We start from the raw sequence: 22935 nt of genomic DNA on the forward strand, positions 1-22935 counted from the left end.
AGGTACTGAATTGAGATGTAAATTAGTAGAAAAATCCATTGTAGGAATCATCAAAATAGGGTCAAGTTATATGTTCTCTCTCAACTTTATTTCTTGATGCATGGCTCTTAGGAAAAACTAAGGTTCAAAACTTGTTGAGCAGGGCAGGAATATGGCAATTCCTTTATACAAACAGCTTCCTTTTTGCTAGAACTGGTTCTTATCGGTTTAAGTCTATATTAAGCCTCAGCAAATGAAGAAAAATAAACTGATAAATGGCACTCCTGAAAGGTGATACTGGAACTTCCTTCTTCTGTCTTGCCTTTTAAGTCCCCTCTGTGTGGGTGGGCAGGCAGGCATTTTAGAAAGAAAAAGGCTGGAGAGGGCACCATCAGTTTGGGAACCTGCATTCTTGTTCTATACTTCAACAAAATATGAGGACAATTCAGGCTACACATGCAATGCAATGCAATGGGTCAGCTGAAGACTACAGAGAAGAATTGAGTTGAGCGCAAGGGAGGCTATATCTCATCATTTTGTATATTTCCCTGGAGTACTAATATTGTTCAATGAATGAGGTAGATTTTGCTAATGAATCTTTATGATCAATTATATTTTAAATCACATTACCTTAGGTTTCTTCTCAGTGACGGCAACCCACCAAAATATATTGGCTCATCAGATTTCAGATTCAGACCAAAGTGCTTTCCTGTAGAAACTGTTGATACGATTTCTTCATGGTTAGAGTCTATGTCTACGATTGATATATTAGCTGGGGAAATACATTTTTTTTTTTAATAAGTGTGTGTTTGTGTGTATAGCTGGAAATATTTCAAATATTTTTTCCTCTCTTTATCCAAATGGTACTTATGGTTAGTACCATATACCTATATTTTCAATACATTATGTACTTTCCATATGAATGGAAGCACGTCCTTACAAATTCATGCTGAGATACAGTGTAATCTAAAAGAACAAGAGTATTAAAGTAGAAAACATTTAAAAGACAAAAGCAAGCAAGCAGAGAAATAAAATATGAAAAGAAAGAAGCAGTGCCTGAAGATTTATAATAATTAAATATACAATTTATTACAGTTTTATTTCATCCTTAGAATTAGTCCCATTGTGCTTAATGATAGTTTTCTTGATCATGCTAAATTCAATTACAAATAAAACATGCAAAGTACCTCCCATTTAATCAGGATTATGATCTGGAGGCTTTGCTTGTACACATGGCATTTCTACTCACTCCATCCACTGCTGTTTTCTTAGAAATCAGTGTTAAGTGTTCACTCTCTACAGATCATCCAACTCCATTCAGTAGGGGGGGGGGATTTACATTTACTTTCCATCCCTTCCTATCTTGATTTTGAGTTCTTTTTCACACAGACCCTTTAAAAATATTATTTTAATGTAAAAAATGTTTTAATGTCACATGATTTGCCATTACTAGGTGGAACAGGAAGGGCTGTAAATCTATTTAGATTTAGATAGTGGTGACTATCTGCCATTTGAACTGATGGATGGAATTCTCTTTCTCTGCCCTGCTGCCCACCTCCCCTTGAAATCTGCTGCAGGAGATTGGGGCGACTATGAGGATTGCAAAGATGAAGACCAGAGAGGAAATTCCTGCTGCTTCAGTGCATTACATTACACATAGCCTAATATCATGAGACAAATGCATTGTGACATTTATCTGAACTTTATATCTGAGATATAAAGTTAGTGCAGAATAGTGAAGACATATGAACATAAAGAGATGCTTCAGAAAATAATTAACTTGGTTCTGCCTCTCAGAATAAGTGTGATTAATTGGACTTGTTATATGACTTAAAAATGCAGTCTCAATTTAGAGATAAATCTAGGCAAGTTTTAATTTATTGAACACGCAGAGAAAACATTCATTCCCAGATTCCAGGTCTTAGCAAAAAGTGCTTAGATGGAAAAGCTCATGCTAGATTACATTTTTCTCCTGTTATTCAGCTGCTGTTAAAGTTTTCTGAAAATGTTCATTCATCATATTGAAATTCTGCTCAGCTTGCTTGAATTTCCTACACATTTTCTCTTATATTTTAGGTGGAATTCAATAGCAAGCATAGTTACCATATACATTTAACATACTCTTGCTATCTAAAGGAAGCCTTTTCTTCTGGCACTACAACAAGGATTGCTGGCACTTAGCAAAAAGAATCTACTTTGCATCGTGAGCAGACAGATGACACCAGCAGCATTTAACTCACTGCCTTTTAAAAGCACTTTAAGAAATGCAAGCTATGAAAGGCACCATGAAATATAAAACTGACTTCCATTGAAAAGAAATAGCGTAGGTTTGTTCTATGAACTTTGAAAAAAACATCAGGGCACTGCGTAGAAAAAACATTTTTCACTTGGAATACATTTCTGAGTGTAATTTAGGTAGCTGTGAGGTAGAATTATGCCTAGAAAATTAAGCTACCTCATTCAAAGCATAATCATAAGAGACCCATTTGACACTGCAATCAGTCACAACTAACCTGAGCCATCTATAATCGAAAGCAAAAGAAGTTACTAAATCATTTTCCTCCACAACTTTCTAAACCTACAATTTTATACATCATCTTCTCTGTGATTAGGTGGTTAGCTGTGTTGGATAAGATAATTAGGATGTTTCTGTTATCACTGCAAGAACTCACCTTGTTTGAGAATTCTTGACAGGGTGAATGATTTCCATTTCCCATCATTGTGGCTCTGGTTGCCAACAACTGAAGCTGTTCCTGAACCTAGATCATAACTGACTTTAATACGCCCATCATTGAGTTCTATGCTCATGAAATCTTTCTGTTAGTGAGAAACATTACAAATGTTGATTTAGCAATTGTCTCATACTGTAAATCCCACTTTTTCCTGTTATCTATCAATCTTAGATGAAGTGATGTTCCTTTCATTATCTCCAATCCCCAGCCATTATGCAAAATTCACCTGCCCCTTCCTCCCTTCTTTTAAACACTCATATATCCATTGTGCAAACAGTAGGAACAACTTCTTCCAATCTGAAAGATAAATACCTCTCTGCACAAGACTTCAGTTTACTATTCTTATGTGATTTCTTATTGGAAAAAAATAAACTCTGTGTGTGTGTGTATGCGTGCTATACAGACAAAGACACATTTCATACTTCCAAGTAAGGAAATACAGTAATGTGAAAATAAATTATTGTGTTTCAATCACATATTTAAATTCTAATTTTACTGTATATGAAGGCATTAGATTCATTTCAGAAAAATATACAGTAGAAATACTAAGAACAGTACACCAATGATCTGCATTACACTGTTGGCAGCATTATGAAAATGGTTGTACTATGTCCTCATAAATTATCTTATTTTATCTGTAAACAGTCATAAAGCTCATAGTGTTCACTGTGACATTCATCAACAGATGAAGTGATATATATTTTAATTTTTCTTTACAGGGATTTGCAGATACCATAACGTTAACTACACAAGTCTAAAAAGCATATAGTTTTACCAAGTCTAGTGTAGCCAGATACATCAGGAGAGCAGTAGAAGAAAATGTCTTGAATTTGAACATGACCATGGAGATATTGGGGTTCCATCTTAAGGGACGGCTCACAGTAGCATAACCTTCTCCATCAAACTGAACAGTTCCCTCACCATCTGCCACCTGGGGGCTGTGATGTGAAGAAACACAAATTAATTAAATAGGACTTTAAGAACTGCTAGATATCAGAGTGTGTGAATCACCTAAGAGCTGATTAGAATAATAATTTCAGTTAGAATTACTGAGACAAAGTTGAATCTGTTTAATGTTTTCTACTACAGATTAAGGTTACTATGGTAACTAAACATTTTGGCCAGGTGAAGAGGTTGAATTCAACTGTCCCCTTTTCGAATGTTAATTTTTGCACCTGGGGGAAAGAACTTGCCTGGACTTGTTTTAGTTTCTGTTTCCCTTCTGTGTAGGCATGTAGAGAGTTGAGTTAAACAGCTCTCACTGAGAGCCTGTAAGAATGCAGAAGCTTTTAAATATGTTTTGCTTTCTGTAAATAAAATTATTTTTATAGAAATGCCTGGTGTGTGACTTTTCTGATCTCTCCTGAGCCAAAGGCTTTCCTAGCAATCTGCCAACAGAATCTATCTGAATCGTCCATTCAATTTGATTTGTATAGCTGATTAGAATCAAGTTGATCGTAACATAACCATCTCATAATATGTCTGCATGCACCTGTAAAAGTCCACTGAATCATTTAATCAAGTAAATTTTATTCTATCATCAATTTGATTTGATATGCAGTATATAAGTGCATGAACCAAAATCTATCAAACTATTGATCTGAAGAAATACAATTTAATTTGATGCATTGATTCAGTGAATCAGATAGCTAAATGAAGTAGAAATACCTTGAAATCAAAGCTTTGAATCAAAGTTTCACACAGCTCAAATACTGGTATCCACAAGATGGCAAATGTGGACATGTATGTTATAATGTCATCACACAAATGACACAGCTTATATACTTGCATCATATGTTATGATATCATTATGTAGTTGCATAATTTGCATGATGACGTCATGATGCATATACCACCATTCTTATGTCATCATGTATTGATACTGATTCTGCAGTGTCTATTTATACATCTATATGTGCATATAACTGAAGAAATATTTTTAGAGCTTTAAAGATTAACTTTATATGTGTGTAAATATTTAGTTCCTATGTATTTTCAAATATGCATTTACCTGTGTATGTGTATTGTGGGGGGCAGTGAGTATTCTGAGCTATGCCATAGAATTTTCATTTTTCAGTGTGGCTTTAAAAATGATTGGGGTTTCAAATGGTTGATCCCTATACTAAAAAAATCAAATTATGGTCTTTCAAAATGTCATTTCCTATATAAAAAGGAGAAGCAGATATATCTAGAAAAAAAAAAGACTGTGAGATGCTTAGCAACTGAGAAGGAAGGACGGAAGGAAGGAAGGACGGACGGACGGACGGACTTTAAATTCTTGTAGTCACATTGCCCTCTTATGTTTGGTAATGTGCAAAAAGTTGGTCAATGAACTATATATTATTCATTTTTATGATGATAATGAACAAAAGTGCACTGTAATGTTTGACATAATTAAATATAATAAATAATTTAACTGGACTATTTAGGGTTTTAAAAAACATGAACACTTTTCTTTAAATAATGTGGTCATTCCACAATGTTATTATAAACAATATTATAGAAAAAACCTTACCTGACAGCACAGCCTTTACACTCTCCTTCAATGTCTCTGAAATTCCATAGTCCTATTGGTTTGCTGTCTAAATAAGTTTCTCCCATGCATCCTGTAAAGGTAGTGACTCTTACAGCCTCAGATTTCTGGAAAGAGAAAGTATGCTGGCTAAGTATTGAACTCTTTGTTAATAGACTATTACAGCTGGAAACAAAAGGCAGTATTTGTCCATAGCGTGCTGTTTTTTGCTGTTTGTTCCCACACACTGTCTCATTTTCAACAGGAGTGGAAGAAATAAATGACATGGATAGAGGAAGTGCCTTCTCTGTCACAGCACCTGCCCTCTGGAATGAGTCTGCCCCTGAGATCCATGTGTCTCCCACCCTAATGGCTTTCCCAAGGGTCTTAAAGATCTGGGTCTTCTCCCAGGAGTTAGGTGAGGGTGGTTGCAGCCCCTTCTAGAGTCTAGGCACAGTACATGTTGCTGTTGGCCAGATTCACCATTTTGCTTATTGTTTATTTTATCTGGATTGCACATTGCTGTTTGTTTTTTAAAGCAGTGAGATGCCCAGAGTTGACTGAAGTCGGATGGTGTCCAAGTCAAATAAATAAAATAAATGAACATACATAGAGATTTTCTGAAAGACTGGCATTTCTGCATCAAAACAAAACAATACAGCTAATCTGTGGGTGCAGTCAACAAGGGTATGGGATGGAATGGGGGAGTTCCCAGTGATCCTATACCCTCCTGCACCCCACTCATCAACCTTTCAGCTGAGACCGTTTTGGAGCTTGAATAGCAGTGCTGGTAGTGAGTGGTGACACCAAACAGCACCTGGACGTACTCCATGAAGTACTCAAAATGGTATCAGAGTACTCCAAGTGGCAGCACCTCCCCCAAACCAATACATAATAAAGCCAGTTGGACATTTGGTCATATGAAACCCATTCTTGTTGGGACCAGTGGAAAAGTCATTTGGGACATAAGGAGAAGCAATCTTTTTCCCTGTTTAAATCAACCAATGTTGCATATTTGTTTTGTATGGAGAGATCTTTTGAATGACTGATGTACATGTGTTCAAGAGTGTGTAGATTGTTACATGGCAAGATCTGTCTCACAAGAAGACACAAAAGCACTTTAACAGCAAGATTACCAAAGATGATTTTAAGCTGTCTCTGCAGTCGTCTGCAGGTGAGATGAAGGCTATGTCATTAGGATACTTCCCTTCAAAAAACCTCAGTGATTTGCACATTCCTTTTATATACAAAAACAAAAAGGTCCAACAAATTCACTTTTTTGTTTTTGTGAACAAACCATAGCATGACAGAAACATTAAGACCATTTCCTCTTGTACAGGCAAAATAGAGATCTCTAATTCCTCGTTCTATTCAGTCTTTTAAAACTGCATATCAAACATATTGATCGATAGCAAGTATTTATAAAGACTGATTGTGGAATTTATTTATCTTTTGGCCTCCTAAGATTTAGTGATCAAGTCTAATAATTAAGATGTCTCTGAGAGTGAAAATTCTATGGGTCCAAACAAAGAATAGCACTACATTAAAACATATTTTTGTGATACCCTAAAATTGCTATATTCAGGGAATAAGTAATTACACATATTAATCTGACTTTGAAACAGGGCTTTATATTTTTACTCACCTATATTCTTTGACCCACATACCTATTACATCAAAACTGATAGCTGGACAAAGCAAATGGATTTTCTGCATCTACCTTATTGGCAAAAGATTTGTGCTTCAATTTTGGAAAGATAAGATTATGGTCCAATTACTTGGTCAATTGAACACATGAAGTTACTTGTGACTTATTTATAATTGATTTATAATGTAAATTTCTAGGGCTATCCACTCACCCACAACTCTTATGAACAAATCGCTTACTGATATAGAAGATTACTGATGTATATGGATGGATGATTATAATGAAATATGGCCACCTTTCACTGAAACTCTTGTGTAAAAATGTTTGTGTCTGTGCATGCATGTATGTATGTATGAGAAGTCCTAATATATCATTTTTGAGTTTTTTTTTCTGGTTCATTAAATAACTAAAGGCATTTTTGTTTCAAAAATGAGGATATGTACCTTAAAATCAGCCAGCAAAGTGCTTTATGCCATGATAATCAGGATGTTAGGATGAGCCTTAGTTTTCTTTATCATCTAGAGTAGCCTTTTAATTTTGGCTTTTTAAATAATAATTATCACAAGTTAGCAATACTAGCACACAAACCCCAACAGTTTGAAGGGTATTTGTTGTAATTGCTGAATTGCTTAAAGAGAATTGTTCTCACAGGAAGTTGTCCTTTCCAAAAATATCTGATTATCTTTTATGTCTCATTTCATCAATATGAGCTCATTTTACTTCCAGATATTTAGCAATTCAAGACCTATAAGCACCTGGTACTTTTCATGAGGAATTATGAATATTAAAAATATTAATGTGTGAACATCTGGAGAATAGAAACTTGACCTTCAAAGAGAGGCATGACATGAAATTTGAACAACTTGGGTGATCCCTTCCAAGGTCACTGTGAATATTTTAATTGGCAAAGTGTACATTTAATAACATTTTTTAGAAGTCAAACTTGGCACTACATTCTATTCAATTCACACTGAAAAGAACTTTTAAAAAGAGAAGGAGAAAAGGGGTGAGAGAATGAAGCATGTTCAGAGAAGGAAAGACTTTTTGAATGTTACACCAATCTGCTAAGGTTGGGCTCTTACAGAGAAAAGGGTAGGCATTATTGTTATTACATTTTTGGTTCCTTGGAGTCAGCATTGGTTCCTGGTAACTGCCTGGATAGGTCCCTGCAGTTTTCTTGGAAAGATTTCAGAAGTGGCTTGTATGAGATGAGAAGAATGAGCTAACAAAGGATGTAGAAAATTACTTTGGATTTGAAGCAGATGCTGATGCTGGATGATGTAAGAGGAGTGAAACCAAATTGGATTTTAAAACGAGCTTAGAATCCAAGCCAGATCTATCCATCCATCCACCCTAGTACAAGGTTTATATAAAAACTGTATGTAGAATTATGAATTATTGTATGTAACTTAATGAATGTATAAATTATGGAAACACCATTTCAATAGAAAGATGGGAAACAGATCTTTGCAAAGCTTCATCTTGTCTAAGGAGTAAATAAAAGCCATAATCCTTTTAATTTATATGCTAAAGTGTGATTCAGACTCAGAAGATGTCTAGATGCATATTAATTTATAGTTTATTTAAAAAAACTGATTGACTGGTTGCAGTCAGAGCTGTTTGGAAGATTGGAACAGTTTTTAAAGGCTCCTTTCATCAGATTGGTGTCTCTGGAGGGCCACACAAAATGACCTACTTATTGGGGGCTTTACTTCAGAACCTATTGCAGGTATGAGTTTGGCTGTGTACTTTGTGTAACCCTATCCCATTTGGACCTAAAAAGAATAAAATTGCCTTTTTGCTTTCATTGCCTTTCTTTTTCATACTGTCTGTAGAAAGACAGAGACAGAGACAGACAGACAGAAGAAACTTTATACTGACATCCTTCAAACCCTGTGGAATTTGTTCAATGGAAATGTGACTGATATGCATTCCAAAATGTAGTGGTTAAGGCATTATACTAGAGTGGAAAGATCCAAATTCTAGTCTGCAGAGAATAAGGGAGATGACCTGGACAGAAATATGCAAAAACTGTTGCCTAGACAAAGAGAGCTGAAGCATTCTGGGAAGAAAGATAACATTCAGGAACAATTCAGGCAAATGCCCCCCTGATTCACTGGAGTATAAGAAGGAAGGGAGGTACAATACATTCAAGACTGGCAAGACTCTGTTATTATAGTCTATCTCAATAAAGTACAAATCTTGTCTTCCTGTGAAGTTGATTTGCTGGTCTGGTCTACCTAGTGGGGCTGAGGTTGTCCATCCTCAATCATGGAAGCTTATGTGATGATTTGGGGCCTGTCACTTTTTCACACGATGGAATCAGCAACTTCAAAGCTTGAGCACCCAAAGGATATCGGAGGTGAGAGGGCCCCTTTGTATTACAGACTTTTCCAGGAGCTTCCTCCCTGTTGTTTCTTCCCCTCTCCACTTGTGCTGTTACTGATGCTTGCCTACTGACCTGATATCTTGTCTGAATTAAAATGGCCAGTGAGTTTTATAGGAACATATTTCAGGGACATATATTTCACTTGAGTAAGACATTGAAAGTTGCAGCTGCTGTAGGCATTTGACCCACAATGACTGACTTCTAAAGAAGGATAAATAATACGTTTTGAGGCAAATCATCTGAAGGACAAAATAATCTGCAATCCAAAGCCATCTTCTAAAGGTCAGATGCAGATACAAATAAAACCAATAGAGAACCCCTGATTCTCTCATGTTTCTAATCAGCTTAGAAGGAGCGAATGATTAGGTAGATTCTAAATCAGCCACAGAGTCAAATCTGCCCTAGTGTTATGGATACATGTCATATTGCATATTGCAAATTTGTTGTGGATCCTGACTGATGTGGAATATAAGTGACATTAGTGCTTGATCATTGCGTCATTCCAATTTCCACCTGTCCTTATACTATGGTTCTGAAGCAGAGACTGAAAGAAAACCTCATTTCAACAGTGATAATTAATAATGCAGCCCCAATCTGGGATTTCGTAGTAGTTCCTATTGTGCTTTAGGCTCTCTTGTTTCTATGGGCTAGTATTAATACACCATTACTTGATCCTTTCATGATTAAACTGCTGTTTTAAATGTGTTTTTTATTATATTGCTAGATTTCATATTCTGATTAATACTTGGCAACCACTCTGTGCATCTTTTGAGCTGCAATAAGTGTCCATATATTTGTATCTAAAATGGGAAATATGCGTTGGATCAAGTGTAATACAAGTCCTTGTTGTATTTGTTGGTGATACATTAGGAAGCCTTTTCCTGTCTTGCACCATGGGTACGCACAGTCCTGAGAAAACATAGTTTTGAGCTCAGAAGGTCTCAAAGGAATAGTGACAGTTCCTGATACTGCTTGGCTACCAAATGAAAACAGGAGTAGGTAAAGCATATTTAAAGTACCACTGAGGGATGTAGCAAGCTTGCTGATATCTAAAAGCAGTTTTCCTGCATCAGATCTGAATAATACACATCTAAGTACTACCATTATTATGACATTTATTTTATTGGTAATCGGTTAATTAGGTTGCAGTCTAGAAGTCAATTCCTGCATAAGTTCTCTGAAATCTCACAGAAAACAAAGTCAGTGATTTAAGACTGGTCCCTCCCAAGCAAATGCTTTAAATAAAACAAAGGGAAGTACATATGATTAAACTGACCAGTTAAGCAGAGAGTCACTCATTACCTTTATTTTCTCAGTTAAACCTCCAACGAACAGCATGGCATTTGCATCCACATCTAAAATTGTGTACCCAGGTGGAGAAATTGCACTGAAAATGCTTGGTATGATGGTGGCTTTAGGACCCTCTAATGCCTGTACTGAAATTGTGCCATTTCTTCCAGTCCTGTAAGAGGGAAAACACAAGAGTGAATTTTGCTACTCATCAACTAATACACACACTCTCTCTCACCTCTGATGATATTCACACATGCACGATGACATTTTATGAATTTATGTATTCAACTTTTAAGCTATTAGGACATGCTATGGATTCTAACATGATTGTTGGGTCATGATTTCATGTGAAGAGATAAGCCAACCAGAGTGGATTCTTACTGACTAGGTTGAAACACAAGGGCCTGATAACATGTACTCCCTTGGCAAGAAGTTATGAGGTAAAGCCAGTTTATATTATTATTTTAATCTGAAAAAAAACATTCCACGATGGAACACAGAATTCCATGGACTACAATTCCAGTTCCCCACATCTGTTTCCTGAAAGTCCATGCTACACACATGAAAAGGACAGTTTCTTAGTCATTTATATTAACTCCTACAGTTTGCAGGGATTTTCATCTCTAAATCTCAAATGCAGCTCAATTATTTTTAAAAGATAAAAGTCACAATTCTTTTGTTTAACATTTAGAGCAGGTGCTGCCATGGAAAATAAAAAATACCAGAAAATAGCAAGCATGAATTTATTCTATGGACTCCAATGGCTTCATGCATCAAAAATATTTTGTATTTTACTGAACAGAAATATTCATCTTCTCCCTTTGTTTGCACTTTTCCCCCTTTGAATTCCGTGGCTCATCTCTTGACTTCTCTACTTGTTTATTCCTTTGTTAGTTGCTTTCATGGCAGTCTTGCTTTTGCACCCTGAACAAGTTTGATGGATTTATTATGGCAGTAAGAAAGCCAGATAATGAGAGGCACTTCAGGAGGTCAAGACAAAAATACTTCAGCCATTTTGAGCTTCCAACAGAACAGTAACCATTCCGTTGGAACATTTCAAGTGAGGCAGTTTAGTCGGCATGCAGGTCAAAACACAAATTCATTTTTTGTGACATCCCTAATCTCAGAGAGTGAGTTGGAAGCTGCATTTCTGTGATATGAACTCAAGGCACCTACAAGTTTCAATAATGTGAAGAGCTGTTTCCTTTTGGAATGGGCTGTGAGTCTTCCCCCGTCTTAATCTCTTGCCAGAGACCACCATAACAGGACTGCAGGTTCACACATTTGCCTGCCGTGACTGTGCCCTATGCCCCAAAACACAAGCACTGCACATGCACATGCACATGCACACACACACACACACACAAAGCTGCAGCAAAATGTATGTTCATTAACAAAATCTGATAAGAATGGTAGGTGGGTAAACTTCAAATGATCTGAAGACAGATCCTTCAGAAGACTTCAGGTATGGATTGCTCCCACAGCCCATGTTACCCAGATGTTGCTACTCTTAGGTTCATTTCCTAATGAGTGGGAGAAACAAATTGTCCCAGTTAGTTCTATTCACAGGGTAGTGTTTGTCATCACCACATTGGGCAAAAGGATAGGTAAGTAAGATAGGTCATTGCTTTATCCATTTGGACACTAATATGCAGATAAAGGAAGGTACACATATTCTGATGTCTAAAAGGTCAGTATAGCTTTTAAAATATTTCTTGTATTTATTAGGTTAATATTCTGCTTTTCCACTCATACAACAAAAATCAAAGCAATTCAGATAGTGTGCACAAAAATAAAACAACAGTCCTTTAAAAACTAACACAACATTCTCTATAAAAGCACTGCCAGAATCTTGACTTTGTAGACCATATTTCTACCTACTTTTCAGAAGGATCCCTGAAGAGAAAGGGGGAAAGGTAGGCAACAACCATCACAAAGACATCTCACCTGGTGTCTTCATTCCCTTCCCACATGGCCATAACCATTAACTGCCCTCTAGGAAGGATCCTTGAAATTGCTTTATTTTCAAATTTTATATTTGATTGTGCATTACACTGTGTTAGATACTAAAAGTTGGGTGGGATGGATCCCAGAAGAACTACTTTCAAAAGAATTTGCATGAGTGTGATGCCATTTTGAAAATGTCCTCTTTCACGTCATTCACTACGCTCTTTTGGAAATCAGAGTGTGGAATCACCACTTGAGAGTGATACAGTTAGTATGGAAGATCTTAGGAACTTGCCTTGATGCTTCAATTCGGTACCAAACTCCATCATCAATTGTGAGATCTGGATAGTCAGCACGCCCAACACCAGATCCCACATCCCATAAGAAATCCACTTTTCCTTTCCGCATTTCTATGGCCAAGAAGTCAGTCTAGGATGAGGAAAATATATTTTAAACAAAATGAACAACATAGCATAATAATAGTGTTTACTACTTCTGAGGCAAATTAGTAAAATAATACAAAGTGATAATCAGTAAAACAGTGAAAATGAAACAATTAAGGACAGCGAACAGTTATATACTATCACTTTAAGGAATAATTCTCCTAAACTGAGGTCTCTTAAATTTTTCTTCTGAAAATCTATTTTTATCATGTTCCATATGTAATGCTTATGAGTTGAAACATTATCTTTCTCATTAGTAGTGGCTGTCAATTATAGTCTTGCATAATCAGTAATATCCTGTATAAAGTACTTATTCCAAAATATTTAAATGTATTTTTAAAAATATAGGTAAAATAAGGAAGAAACATTATAACACCAGGAGATTCAATAACCTCCAGTTCTCTTTATCATATCTTACGTATCTTCGTGTGACCATATTTTCTGCCCAGGCATACCTCCCACAATTTTTTCTAATTTATTTTACTGATTTTACACTGGTGTATAATATGATTTCATTGTTTTTTTTTCCAAATGTGCCAAATAAAATAATGTTCCAATTCCAGCGTTAGGACCTGGCTGAATCTTTTTTTTTTTTTTTGGCTGAAACTTCTTTCTGAATCAGTTTTGCAATCATTTTTTTCTCATGGGTTTTAGAAACAAAACAGAATCATTTTAATTTTTTGACCCAGTTTTTATAAAGTTAATTAATCTGTCAGTCATATCATTTCTTTAAAACTTTATAAATTACATTCTCTACTGGCAGTTCTTTTGATCTTTATTTGTGTTCACTGAGTATTTAGTTCCTTTGGACTATGTCTCCATGCGGATGGGACTGCAATAGGTCCTCCTACCAAGTGTCATATGATTTTCTTCTCCCTCTGACCCCACTTTTTCTTTCAAACTATTTTCATTACTGCATAACTGATGTCACTGCTGGCAACACCAAGATTTACTTTAAACACTATTTGTCACTGTTGTGGTAAAATAAAAAATGGTCCAGGTCCTTTCCATATCAATTTTATCTTTGGTGACTCACTCTGAGTAAGGCACCCCCATAACAGATTAAGGAGATGAGTGTAGGTAAGGGTTCAGCAGTAGGAATACTACTGACCAGTTTCTTACGAAAGTGGTGACAATGTTCCAACTTGGGCCAATGGGTTCCAGTAGTAGCAATACCTGCTGTTACTGTTGCTTGGGAGATGTAGACATGATGATATGCTGGTTCACTTCCTGCTTCCAGGGTTGGTCCCAGTCCATGTTGATAGGGGGCGAGAGATCTGGCCCGCGGCCCCTACTTTGTGGGGTGCCGCAGGGTTTGGTACTCTCTCCACTCCTTTTTAACATCTACATGAAACCACTGGGGAGATCATCCATCACTACGGGGTGAGGTATCATCAATATGCAGGCAATACCCAGTTATACATCTCCATCCTGGGTGAAGTAAATGATGCTGTGACCACCCTTTCCGAGTGCCTGGGGGCTCTGGGGGCCTGGATGGGGGACAACAGGTTGCAGCTGAACCCGGGGAAGACTGTGGCTGTGGATTAACAGCTCCTTGATTTCTTGGAAATTGTCATCCTTAGTTCTGGACGGGGTTGCACTGACCCAGACAGACCCTGTGCATCACTTGGGGTTCCTCCTGGAATCACAGCTCTTGCTCGAAGAGCAGGTGGCAGCCGTGGCTAGGAGGGCCTTTGCACAACTTTGGGTTGTGTGCCAGTTATGCCCTTTCCTGGAGCAAGAGGCCCTTTGAATGGTCACTCATGCCCTGGTTATCTCCCATACAGACTATTGCAATGCACTCTACATGGGGCTACCCTTGAAGAGTATCCGGAAGCTACAGCTGGTGCAAAATGCAGCTGCGCGGGCGATCTTAGGTATTCCAAGACCTGTACATGTCACCCCTTTGTTCCATGAGCTCCATTGGTTGCTAGTTTGCTTCCAGGTCCAATTCAAGGTGTTGGTTATATCCTTTAAAGCCCTACACGGCACAGGTCCAGGTTACCTAAGGGACCGTTTCATCCCTATCATATCAACCTGTCCCACCTGGTCATGCAGAGAGGACGTGCTACAGACCCCATCTGTAAGAGAACTCCATCTGCCAGGGTCCAGGAGGCAGGCCTTCTCAGCAACAGCCCCTGCCCTATGGAATATCCTTCCCTTGGAAGTGAGATTGGCTCCCTCCCTCCTGGACTTTAGGAAACAACTAAAGACCTGGTTCTGTCATCACGCCTGGGGCGGGAGGGAGAGTAGTCATTCCTGGGGATGGCTAGTCTCTTAGAAGGACCCTGCTCTGCTTGCAAATCACAGAGAACTTCAGCCATTGGGGTTTTTATCATATTTATTTTATTACGTATTATAGTATTTCATAGTTTTATATTTCTCTTATTTATGTTTTATTGTAAACCACCCAGAGTCCCTTGTGGGAGATGGGTGGTGATAAATTTGATTAATAAATAAATAAAAATAAATATGGGATGATGTGGCCTACAGGAAATGGCAACAGCAATGATAGGTGGCCCTGTGGACATTGGATGGTGGTCCAGCTATATTGCCAGTATTAATATCAATATACAATCTGAGAGTAACATTTTTAAAAAGGAAAACTAATGTGGACTTACGTATCTATTACTTCCAAGGTAAAAAAGTAGATTATCAGGAACCGTTGTCTTTACATTGAGAATAACAGTGTTGTACAATCCTTTTTTTATTTCTGGTCTGTATGTTCGAATACAGTTTCCTCCTGAAGCCACGGACACTTTAATCTTCAATTAGCAATTAAAGAAAAAAGAAAAAGAAAACAGACACATTTTTTAATCTTTTCAGTTCCACTCATGAAATAAATTGCTATGAATTTTCTAGAGGTCTGGATTTAGAATATAGACTACTGGCATTTTTATCTGGTATTCTGCACAGACATCACAGTCCATTATTTTACCACACTAGAATATGTGACAGTGTACAAAGTTCAGCTATGACAACTCAGTTGCTGAATAATTCAGAAGTAACTGGCTAATGAAGTCAAACATATGACCTACTGTATGTGAGATTTGTACATACACAACATTATTTTGAATACATTCTTCCCTGTTGTTTTGGGTTTGCATTATGAAAGCCTTTCATATATTGTACTTCGGTCAGTTCTTGCTAGATGTGTCCCAAAGGACATTTTAACTCCTAAAACTAATTATCTAATAGTCATTAAGAGTTCACTTGGTGCTTACTGTAATATTATTACCATTATTTTTAAAAAGCAGTGACATTTCTGTGAGTATGAAAAAAAAAGACTCAATAAAGACCTGGTCGATTTAGTTTATTGAGCTTACAGAATTACTTTACCAGAACAAACAAGAAAGTTAAATATTCCATTTGGTTGCTGAAGTTTATTATCTTAAAGGAAACTTTGAAAGTGCATCATAGTAACCAGGCAAATGAGTCCCTCTTTTGGGGGAGGTGGGCGATAATTAAATTTGAATAATAAAATAAAATAAATACTATATCAGTATTGGTTACATATTCTGAAAATAGGTAATTCTAGGATCATAAAAGAGGTGTACTTCTAATTCTGATGCAAGGTTGTGTAAGTACACTTATAAAGGAAATTGTGTTGCATATGCACATAGGGTTTTATCTGGGGTATCAAATAAGGGCCCCTTAATGGATCACTACTTTGCAACAGTGAAGGTATTTGCATATCCCATTGATGCTGTGAGCTGTCCTGTTGGGATTGTACATCCCAGAAGATTCATCCATGAGGGGCAAAGTCATAAAGAAGGGAACAGACTAAATACTGTATGATCCACTAGAGAAGGAAATGGCAACCTACTCCAATATTTCACCAAAAGGACATTCACAACCAGTACAATGTCAACGCTACGAAGATATGTACACCATTGCTCTGCCAGAACCATGAAGCAAGGCATAGTTCTTGTTGTCAAAGCAGCTCTGTCAAAGCTAAACATTGGTCCAACTAAACAGTGAATTCCACAGAAAAGCAAGAAGAGACAAGGAATCATATAAAATTAAGCAATGCAGAGAAATTAAGAATAACAATTGAAAGGGAAAAACATTTATTTAAAAAAACTACAAAGGTAACCCTAATAAAAGATGAAGAAATCAAAGATCGATTGGAGAAAGAAGATTTAAAGAAGAAACAGCACAAATATATGGAAGAATAAATCATTGATAAACAAGAAGGTTTGATCACTGAACTAGAGCCAGACATTCTGAAAAGTGAAGTTAAATGGGTCCTAGGAAATACTGCTAAGGACAAAGCCTCAAGAGTTGATGAAATACTTCCAGTGGGGACATGGCGAACTGAACAGCTGTGCCCACGGGTTCAGCGGGCAGAACTGACAACGTGGCAGTTTTTCAGGCTCAGGCAGGTTTTTCCTGAAGCCCAGGAGTGTTTTTACAGAAAAAAGAAAACACCTGGAATCACCTCATCTGTCCTCCAGATGGCTGCTTGCAGCCAGAAGATTGCAAACAGTGTTTGCGCTCAATTGGTAAGAGCAGTTGGGAAGCTGGGATGTCACCATTTCCAACCCACACTGTAGCCTTAAAGGGACACTAAGACTGGCCACCCCATTTCTAAATCACCCAATTTATATTTCTTTTAAGTACATGTACCCTAAGGGACGCGGTGGCGCTGCGGGTTAAACCGCTGAGCTGTCGATCGGAAGGTCGGCGGTTCGAAACCGCGCGGCGGGGTGAGCTCCCGTTGCTCGTCCCAGCTTCTGCACACCAAGCAGTTCGAAAACATGCAAATGTGAGTAGATTAATTGGTACCGCTTCGGCGGGAAGGTAACGGCGTTCCGTGAGTCATGCTGGCCACATGACCCGGAAGTGTCTATGACAACGCCGGCTCCAAGGCTTTGAAACGGAGATGAGCACCGCCCCCTAGAGTCGGACACGACTGGACTTTACGTCAAGGGAAACCTTTACCTTTACCTTTTTACCCTAAGAGAGGCTTTATACAGCAAGGAAAAGCGGGTTGTCTTGGTGCTTATCATTATTTTTGGGATTCATTTTTTTAAAATAATCCTTTTTAAGTTTTGGACTTGATTTTCCATCCAAATATTAAGGTGGATTGAGAGTAAATAATTGTCTCCCTGTTACTATTTTTGTACTAAATTTGAAGATATTAGCATTCTCCTACATGTTGAATCAGCTTTTTTGAACTTTCAGTTTTCTGCTTCTACTTTCCCTGGGGAACTGTCTGCATATCTCACTTTCACTTGTGTAAACTCATTCCGGAATTCTTTCATATCTCTGACTTTCGCTGGTTAAGCTCCTGGGGGAGCCATAATCTACTGTATGAGACATAGAGGAGTTTAAACAGACTTTCTCTGGCTTCCAACAAGATTTTAAACAGATTCTTTCTGATTCCTACCTAGTTTTTATGTAAGGTATTCAGGACATTGTGGAAAATATGAGGTCTAAAATGTGTCATCTGGTTGGGGATGTCATGGATGAAACTGAGGAACTTAACAGCGACAGAAATTTCTTTTCTAAGAATGAGATCAGGGCTTCTGTTGAAATGCTGGATGAAGATCGGATAGTTGAGTTGGAGAAATTAAAGGGAGAGATTGAGTTGGAAGCCATAAGTGAAATTGATCTTCTGATGAAACACCATGGAGAAGAAGGGGCTATTATGGATAGGAGGTCTCCTGAAGAGAAGTCGGAGTTTTTGAGGGGGCCAGTTGGGCTGTTCAATTTTTTTAAGAAAAAAGCTCTGTGCCCATTGTGGGAATATGTAAATGCTCTGGTTTATTTTGAAGTGGGATAAGGGTTTAAGAATATTTATCTGGATTGCTTTTAGGGTTTGATGGATTTCATTTATCTTTAACGATTTGGATTAAGATTATTAAGGCATAATAAAAAATAATAATAAATGTCTGGTTTTGGGTTTAATATGATTAAGATTATCAAAACTGTTGTATTATCAAATATAATGGCAGACAATTTATATGTTTTTTTAGTTTGGTCTTTATTATAGTAGACAGGAATGTATAGAATAGTAGTAGGAAGGAAATAATTAAATAAATGTTATCTTTGGGGGGGAAGTTGATTAGGAGGTATGTGTGTGTGTGTGTGTGTGTATGTATGTGTGTGTATATATATATATATATATCTTTTGATATAAGGAGAAGGAGTAACTGTATTTATTGATTTTTATAATGTGCCAATGGAATGAATGTGATTTTGGTTTAATATAGAGTGACCCAGAAGTGTCTATGACAACGCCGGCTCCAAGGCTTAGAAATGGAGATGAGCACCGCCCCCTAGAGTCGGATTCGACTGGACTTTACGTCAAGGGAAACCTTTACCTTTACTATCTAAGGGATTGTTTATGGAAAATTGTATATCCTTGCTGTTAAAAGTCAGAAGTCACCTCTTTTTGTAATTTAAAAAAAATCTTCTTTGTGCTTCTACACTTTTTTAGTTTTTTTCTTTTTTTTCTTTGTAGTTTTTTGTTTTTCTGTAGCTTTTATCTTTGTTTGAAACTTAATAAAATTCTTATAAAAAGAGTTGATGAAATATTAGTAGAACAGCTCAAAATGTTTTTAAAAGTTTAAAGTGCTACTTAACAGTTTGTAAGCAGGTAAGAAAAATACACTAGTGGCCAGGGAACTGGAGGAGATCCATTTATATTCCAATAGCCAAAAAATGTAATGCTAAAGAATGCTTAAACTAAATTGTGCCTATTTGACATACTAGTAAGATACTTCTAAAAATTTTGCAGTCCAGACTTATATGTGGTATAAGAATTGTCAGATATAAAAGCAGGATTCAAAAGTTGCAGGGGCATCTGATTTGCTAACATTGGATGGAAAAGTTATAAACAAGTTTTAAAAAGATGTATATTTTTGCTTTATTAATTATACAAAGGCCTTTCATGGAGTGGACCAGAACAAATAGTGGATATCCCTTAAACATGAGTATACTAGGCCACCTCATCTGTCCATTTAAGAATTTATATAATGACTACAGCAATAATGATAATAAGATACAGAGCAACTGCAACTAAATGGTTCAAAATTGAGAAAAGAGTATGCCAAGGTTGTATACTGTCACTTCAATAAAGTGCTGTTATATATAATGAGAAATACTTCACTAGAAGAAATACAAATTAGAATTAATATTGCTGGGAGAAACATCAATAACCGCAGCTATGTTGATGATACCACTGTGAAAACCAGAAGATTTAAAAAATCTCTTGTTGAAGTTGAAAGAAGGAAGTACAAAAAATACTGTTCCATACCAAAAACAAACAAAACAAGACAAAACAAAAACAAACAAACCAAACAAAACCACATATACAACAATTAAGATTAAGTCAACAGATAATGCCAACCCAACGCACATGGGCATGGAAGAAGGTGAAGTAATAATAATAAATTTTATTTTCATAGGCTCAAAAATTCAAAGTGATAGCGAGAGTAGCCATGAAATAAAAAGACATCTGCTACTTGGAAGAAAGACTAAGAGAAGTCTAGACAAAATATTAAAGTGCAGAGATGCACACTAATAGGAAATGTTCGCATTATAAAAGCAATAGTTTCCCTGTTGTAACATACAGTATGGCTGAGAACGCTGGATCATAAGAAAGGCTGGATGAAGAAATGTTAATGCCTTTGAAATATGGATCTAGACAAAATAGTTGAGAATGCCTTGGATTGCAAAGACAACAAATAAATCAGGGCCGTATGAGGTAAAACCAGACTGCTCACTGGGAACATTAATGATGATGCTAAGGCTTAAATATTTCGGACACATAATACAAAGGCAAGAGTTATTAGAGAAGACCTTAAAGCTTGGAAAAAGATTCTGATGTAATCCTCTGTCAGAAATGGAGGCTGACAGGAGACAAGATGGTTAGATACTATTACTAATGACACTAGCAGGAGCTTAGAAGAACTCAGAAAACCAGTTACTGATGGACAGCCTGGTGATATAATATCCATTGGGTCACAAAGAGTCAGAAGCAGCGGAATGACTGAACGATCCATGGACAGAACTGGTTTATAATCTGTGGGTCCTGCTATACTCCCTGCTTCTGCACAATGAGCAGGTGGCAACAAAAGCTAGGACAGCCTCTGCGCAGCTCCATCTTGTGCTGTTACAACCTTTTCTGGACCAGAATATTCTGCTCATCATCATTCATGCCTTGACCAACTCTTGTTTGGACTACTGTAACATGTTGTACTTGGGGTTGCTCTTGAAGACCACTCAGAGGCTTCTGCTGGTCCAGAATACAGCATTTCAGACAATAACGGATGTAAAACTACTACTTGGAGAACTGCACTGGTAAACAGTGTGTTTCAAGGAGTAATTCAAGATGCTGATTGACACTTTTAAGTTTTTTTAGCGATCAGGACCTGGATATCTTTAAGACTGCCTATTCTCAGTGGTACATTAAGTTTAGGAAGAGAAGGTTCTGTACGGGCCCTTATTCTTATGAGAGCCATCTGCAGGGACGCTGGAGAAGGGCCCTTTCAGTCACTGCCCCCTTTCTCTGAACAGCATTTCCCCACAAATTAGATCAACTCCTATATCCTTGAGCATTCATAAAGCTATAAAGACCTGGCTTTTCCAGTGTGCCTTCAACGTCTGATCTGTTGTTTTGATCCTTCCTGCAGGGGAAGGTCTACATATTAACATTGTCTGCAGTTATTTTGGATTGTGCATGTACATGTGTCTGTCAATTTTTTACACAAGTACTGCATTGAGTATGAATGTCTCTCAGAGTCTACTATGACTGGAGCAGCTTATATGCACAGTGAGTAAGTAAGTAAATAAAATAATCAAAGAAAGCAGTGAAAATGTTAGTTCTTGTTCAGTGTGAGGATCATATTAGCAAATACGATAACATGCAAACTAAAATTTACTTCACCAGATATATATTAGAGTAAGAATAGCCAATTATGTGACAAGAAATAATGGTTACCTGTGACAATTCATATTCATTATTTGCTTTAGGAGTATAAAGATTCAGTAAATACAGATCATTCAAACCAGAACAGTAAAGTAAAAAAAACCAAAAACCCTGAAGGAAATAAATTACTCTTAAAATGTGTAACCTTGGAAGGTTAGCTACCTGCATTACAAAAATACCCCTAAAAGATTTATATGTTTTAAAACCTTTGGATGGTACAAATATCACTGAGACAGAATAGCTATTAAACAACAATCAATGTGGGTTTTTCTATCCTCACACATAAAAATACAAAGACGCCTACTCAAAGGCATGAATAATGTTAGGAAAGTAGCTTTAAAATCTATGGATGGAAATTACTTTGGAGGTAAATAATTGCCTCTATTTAGATGAAGGTCTGTTTATCAAGTGAATATGTTGTTTTCTCATTATTATGACACACACATTTCTTTTTATATTTCTCCTGGAGCAGCATAATGCTTTGACTTGAACTAAGTAGCAGCTCACTGAACATATTCATCTTCAGGGATTATTTTTAGGTTCTTGTAGGTCATAGGGCAAATAAGTTTAGAATTACCAGGTAAAATGGGTTTCAAATTTAATTACATTTGGAAGGCAAACTTAGGATTCAGTAATAAAACTAGAAAGTGATGCTCTTAACCCACATCCATCAGGGGAAGAAAATGGGACAGCAATCCACCTAATATACTTGGTTATTCTGCAAGATATTGTCAATTTCCTTACAAAGCAGTAATGCTTGCTGATTACAAACTGTATACACTCAGAATATAGCAGGGACTATACTGAATGGAAATGATTAGTTAAATATTTGATCACTTAGTTCCTGTTCAAATATTAATATTTCCTTTTAATATTTATAAAGGCCAATGTATTTTATCAATACATATCAATTAATTCCTAAACTCCAATTCCATATGCTTACAGCATAAATCTGAAAATATTTGTTTCAAGCAATAAATAATTTGTAATGGGTTGGACACACATGCACTATCAGTGTGATTATTCCAGCTTCTCCACTATACATCAGGGTACA

General features: G+C 36.8%; 1 protein-coding gene across 1 annotated transcript in view; it reads right to left on the reverse strand.

The window, feature by feature from the left end:
- LAMA2 (laminin subunit alpha 2) overlaps positions 1–22935 on the reverse strand; it is a 352961-nt gene that overhangs the window by 37401 nt on the left and 292625 nt on the right. Inside the window, exons 45-51 of the mRNA XM_063295339.1 lie at positions 15565–15708; positions 12796–12929; positions 10563–10722; positions 5227–5351; positions 3487–3649; positions 2652–2796; positions 610–751 (exon numbers count right to left, since the gene is read on the reverse strand). Of these exons, the coding sequence (XP_063151409.1) occupies positions 610–751; positions 2652–2796; positions 3487–3649; positions 5227–5351; positions 10563–10722; positions 12796–12929; positions 15565–15708 (1013 nt within the window). The remainder of the gene's footprint in view (positions 1–609; positions 752–2651; positions 2797–3486; positions 3650–5226; positions 5352–10562; positions 10723–12795; positions 12930–15564; positions 15709–22935) is intronic.

This window comes from Candoia aspera, chromosome 1 (genome assembly GCF_035149785.1).
Source record: "Candoia aspera isolate rCanAsp1 chromosome 1, rCanAsp1.hap2, whole genome shotgun sequence".
Lineage (NCBI taxonomy): Eukaryota > Metazoa > Chordata > Lepidosauria > Squamata > Boidae > Candoia > Candoia aspera.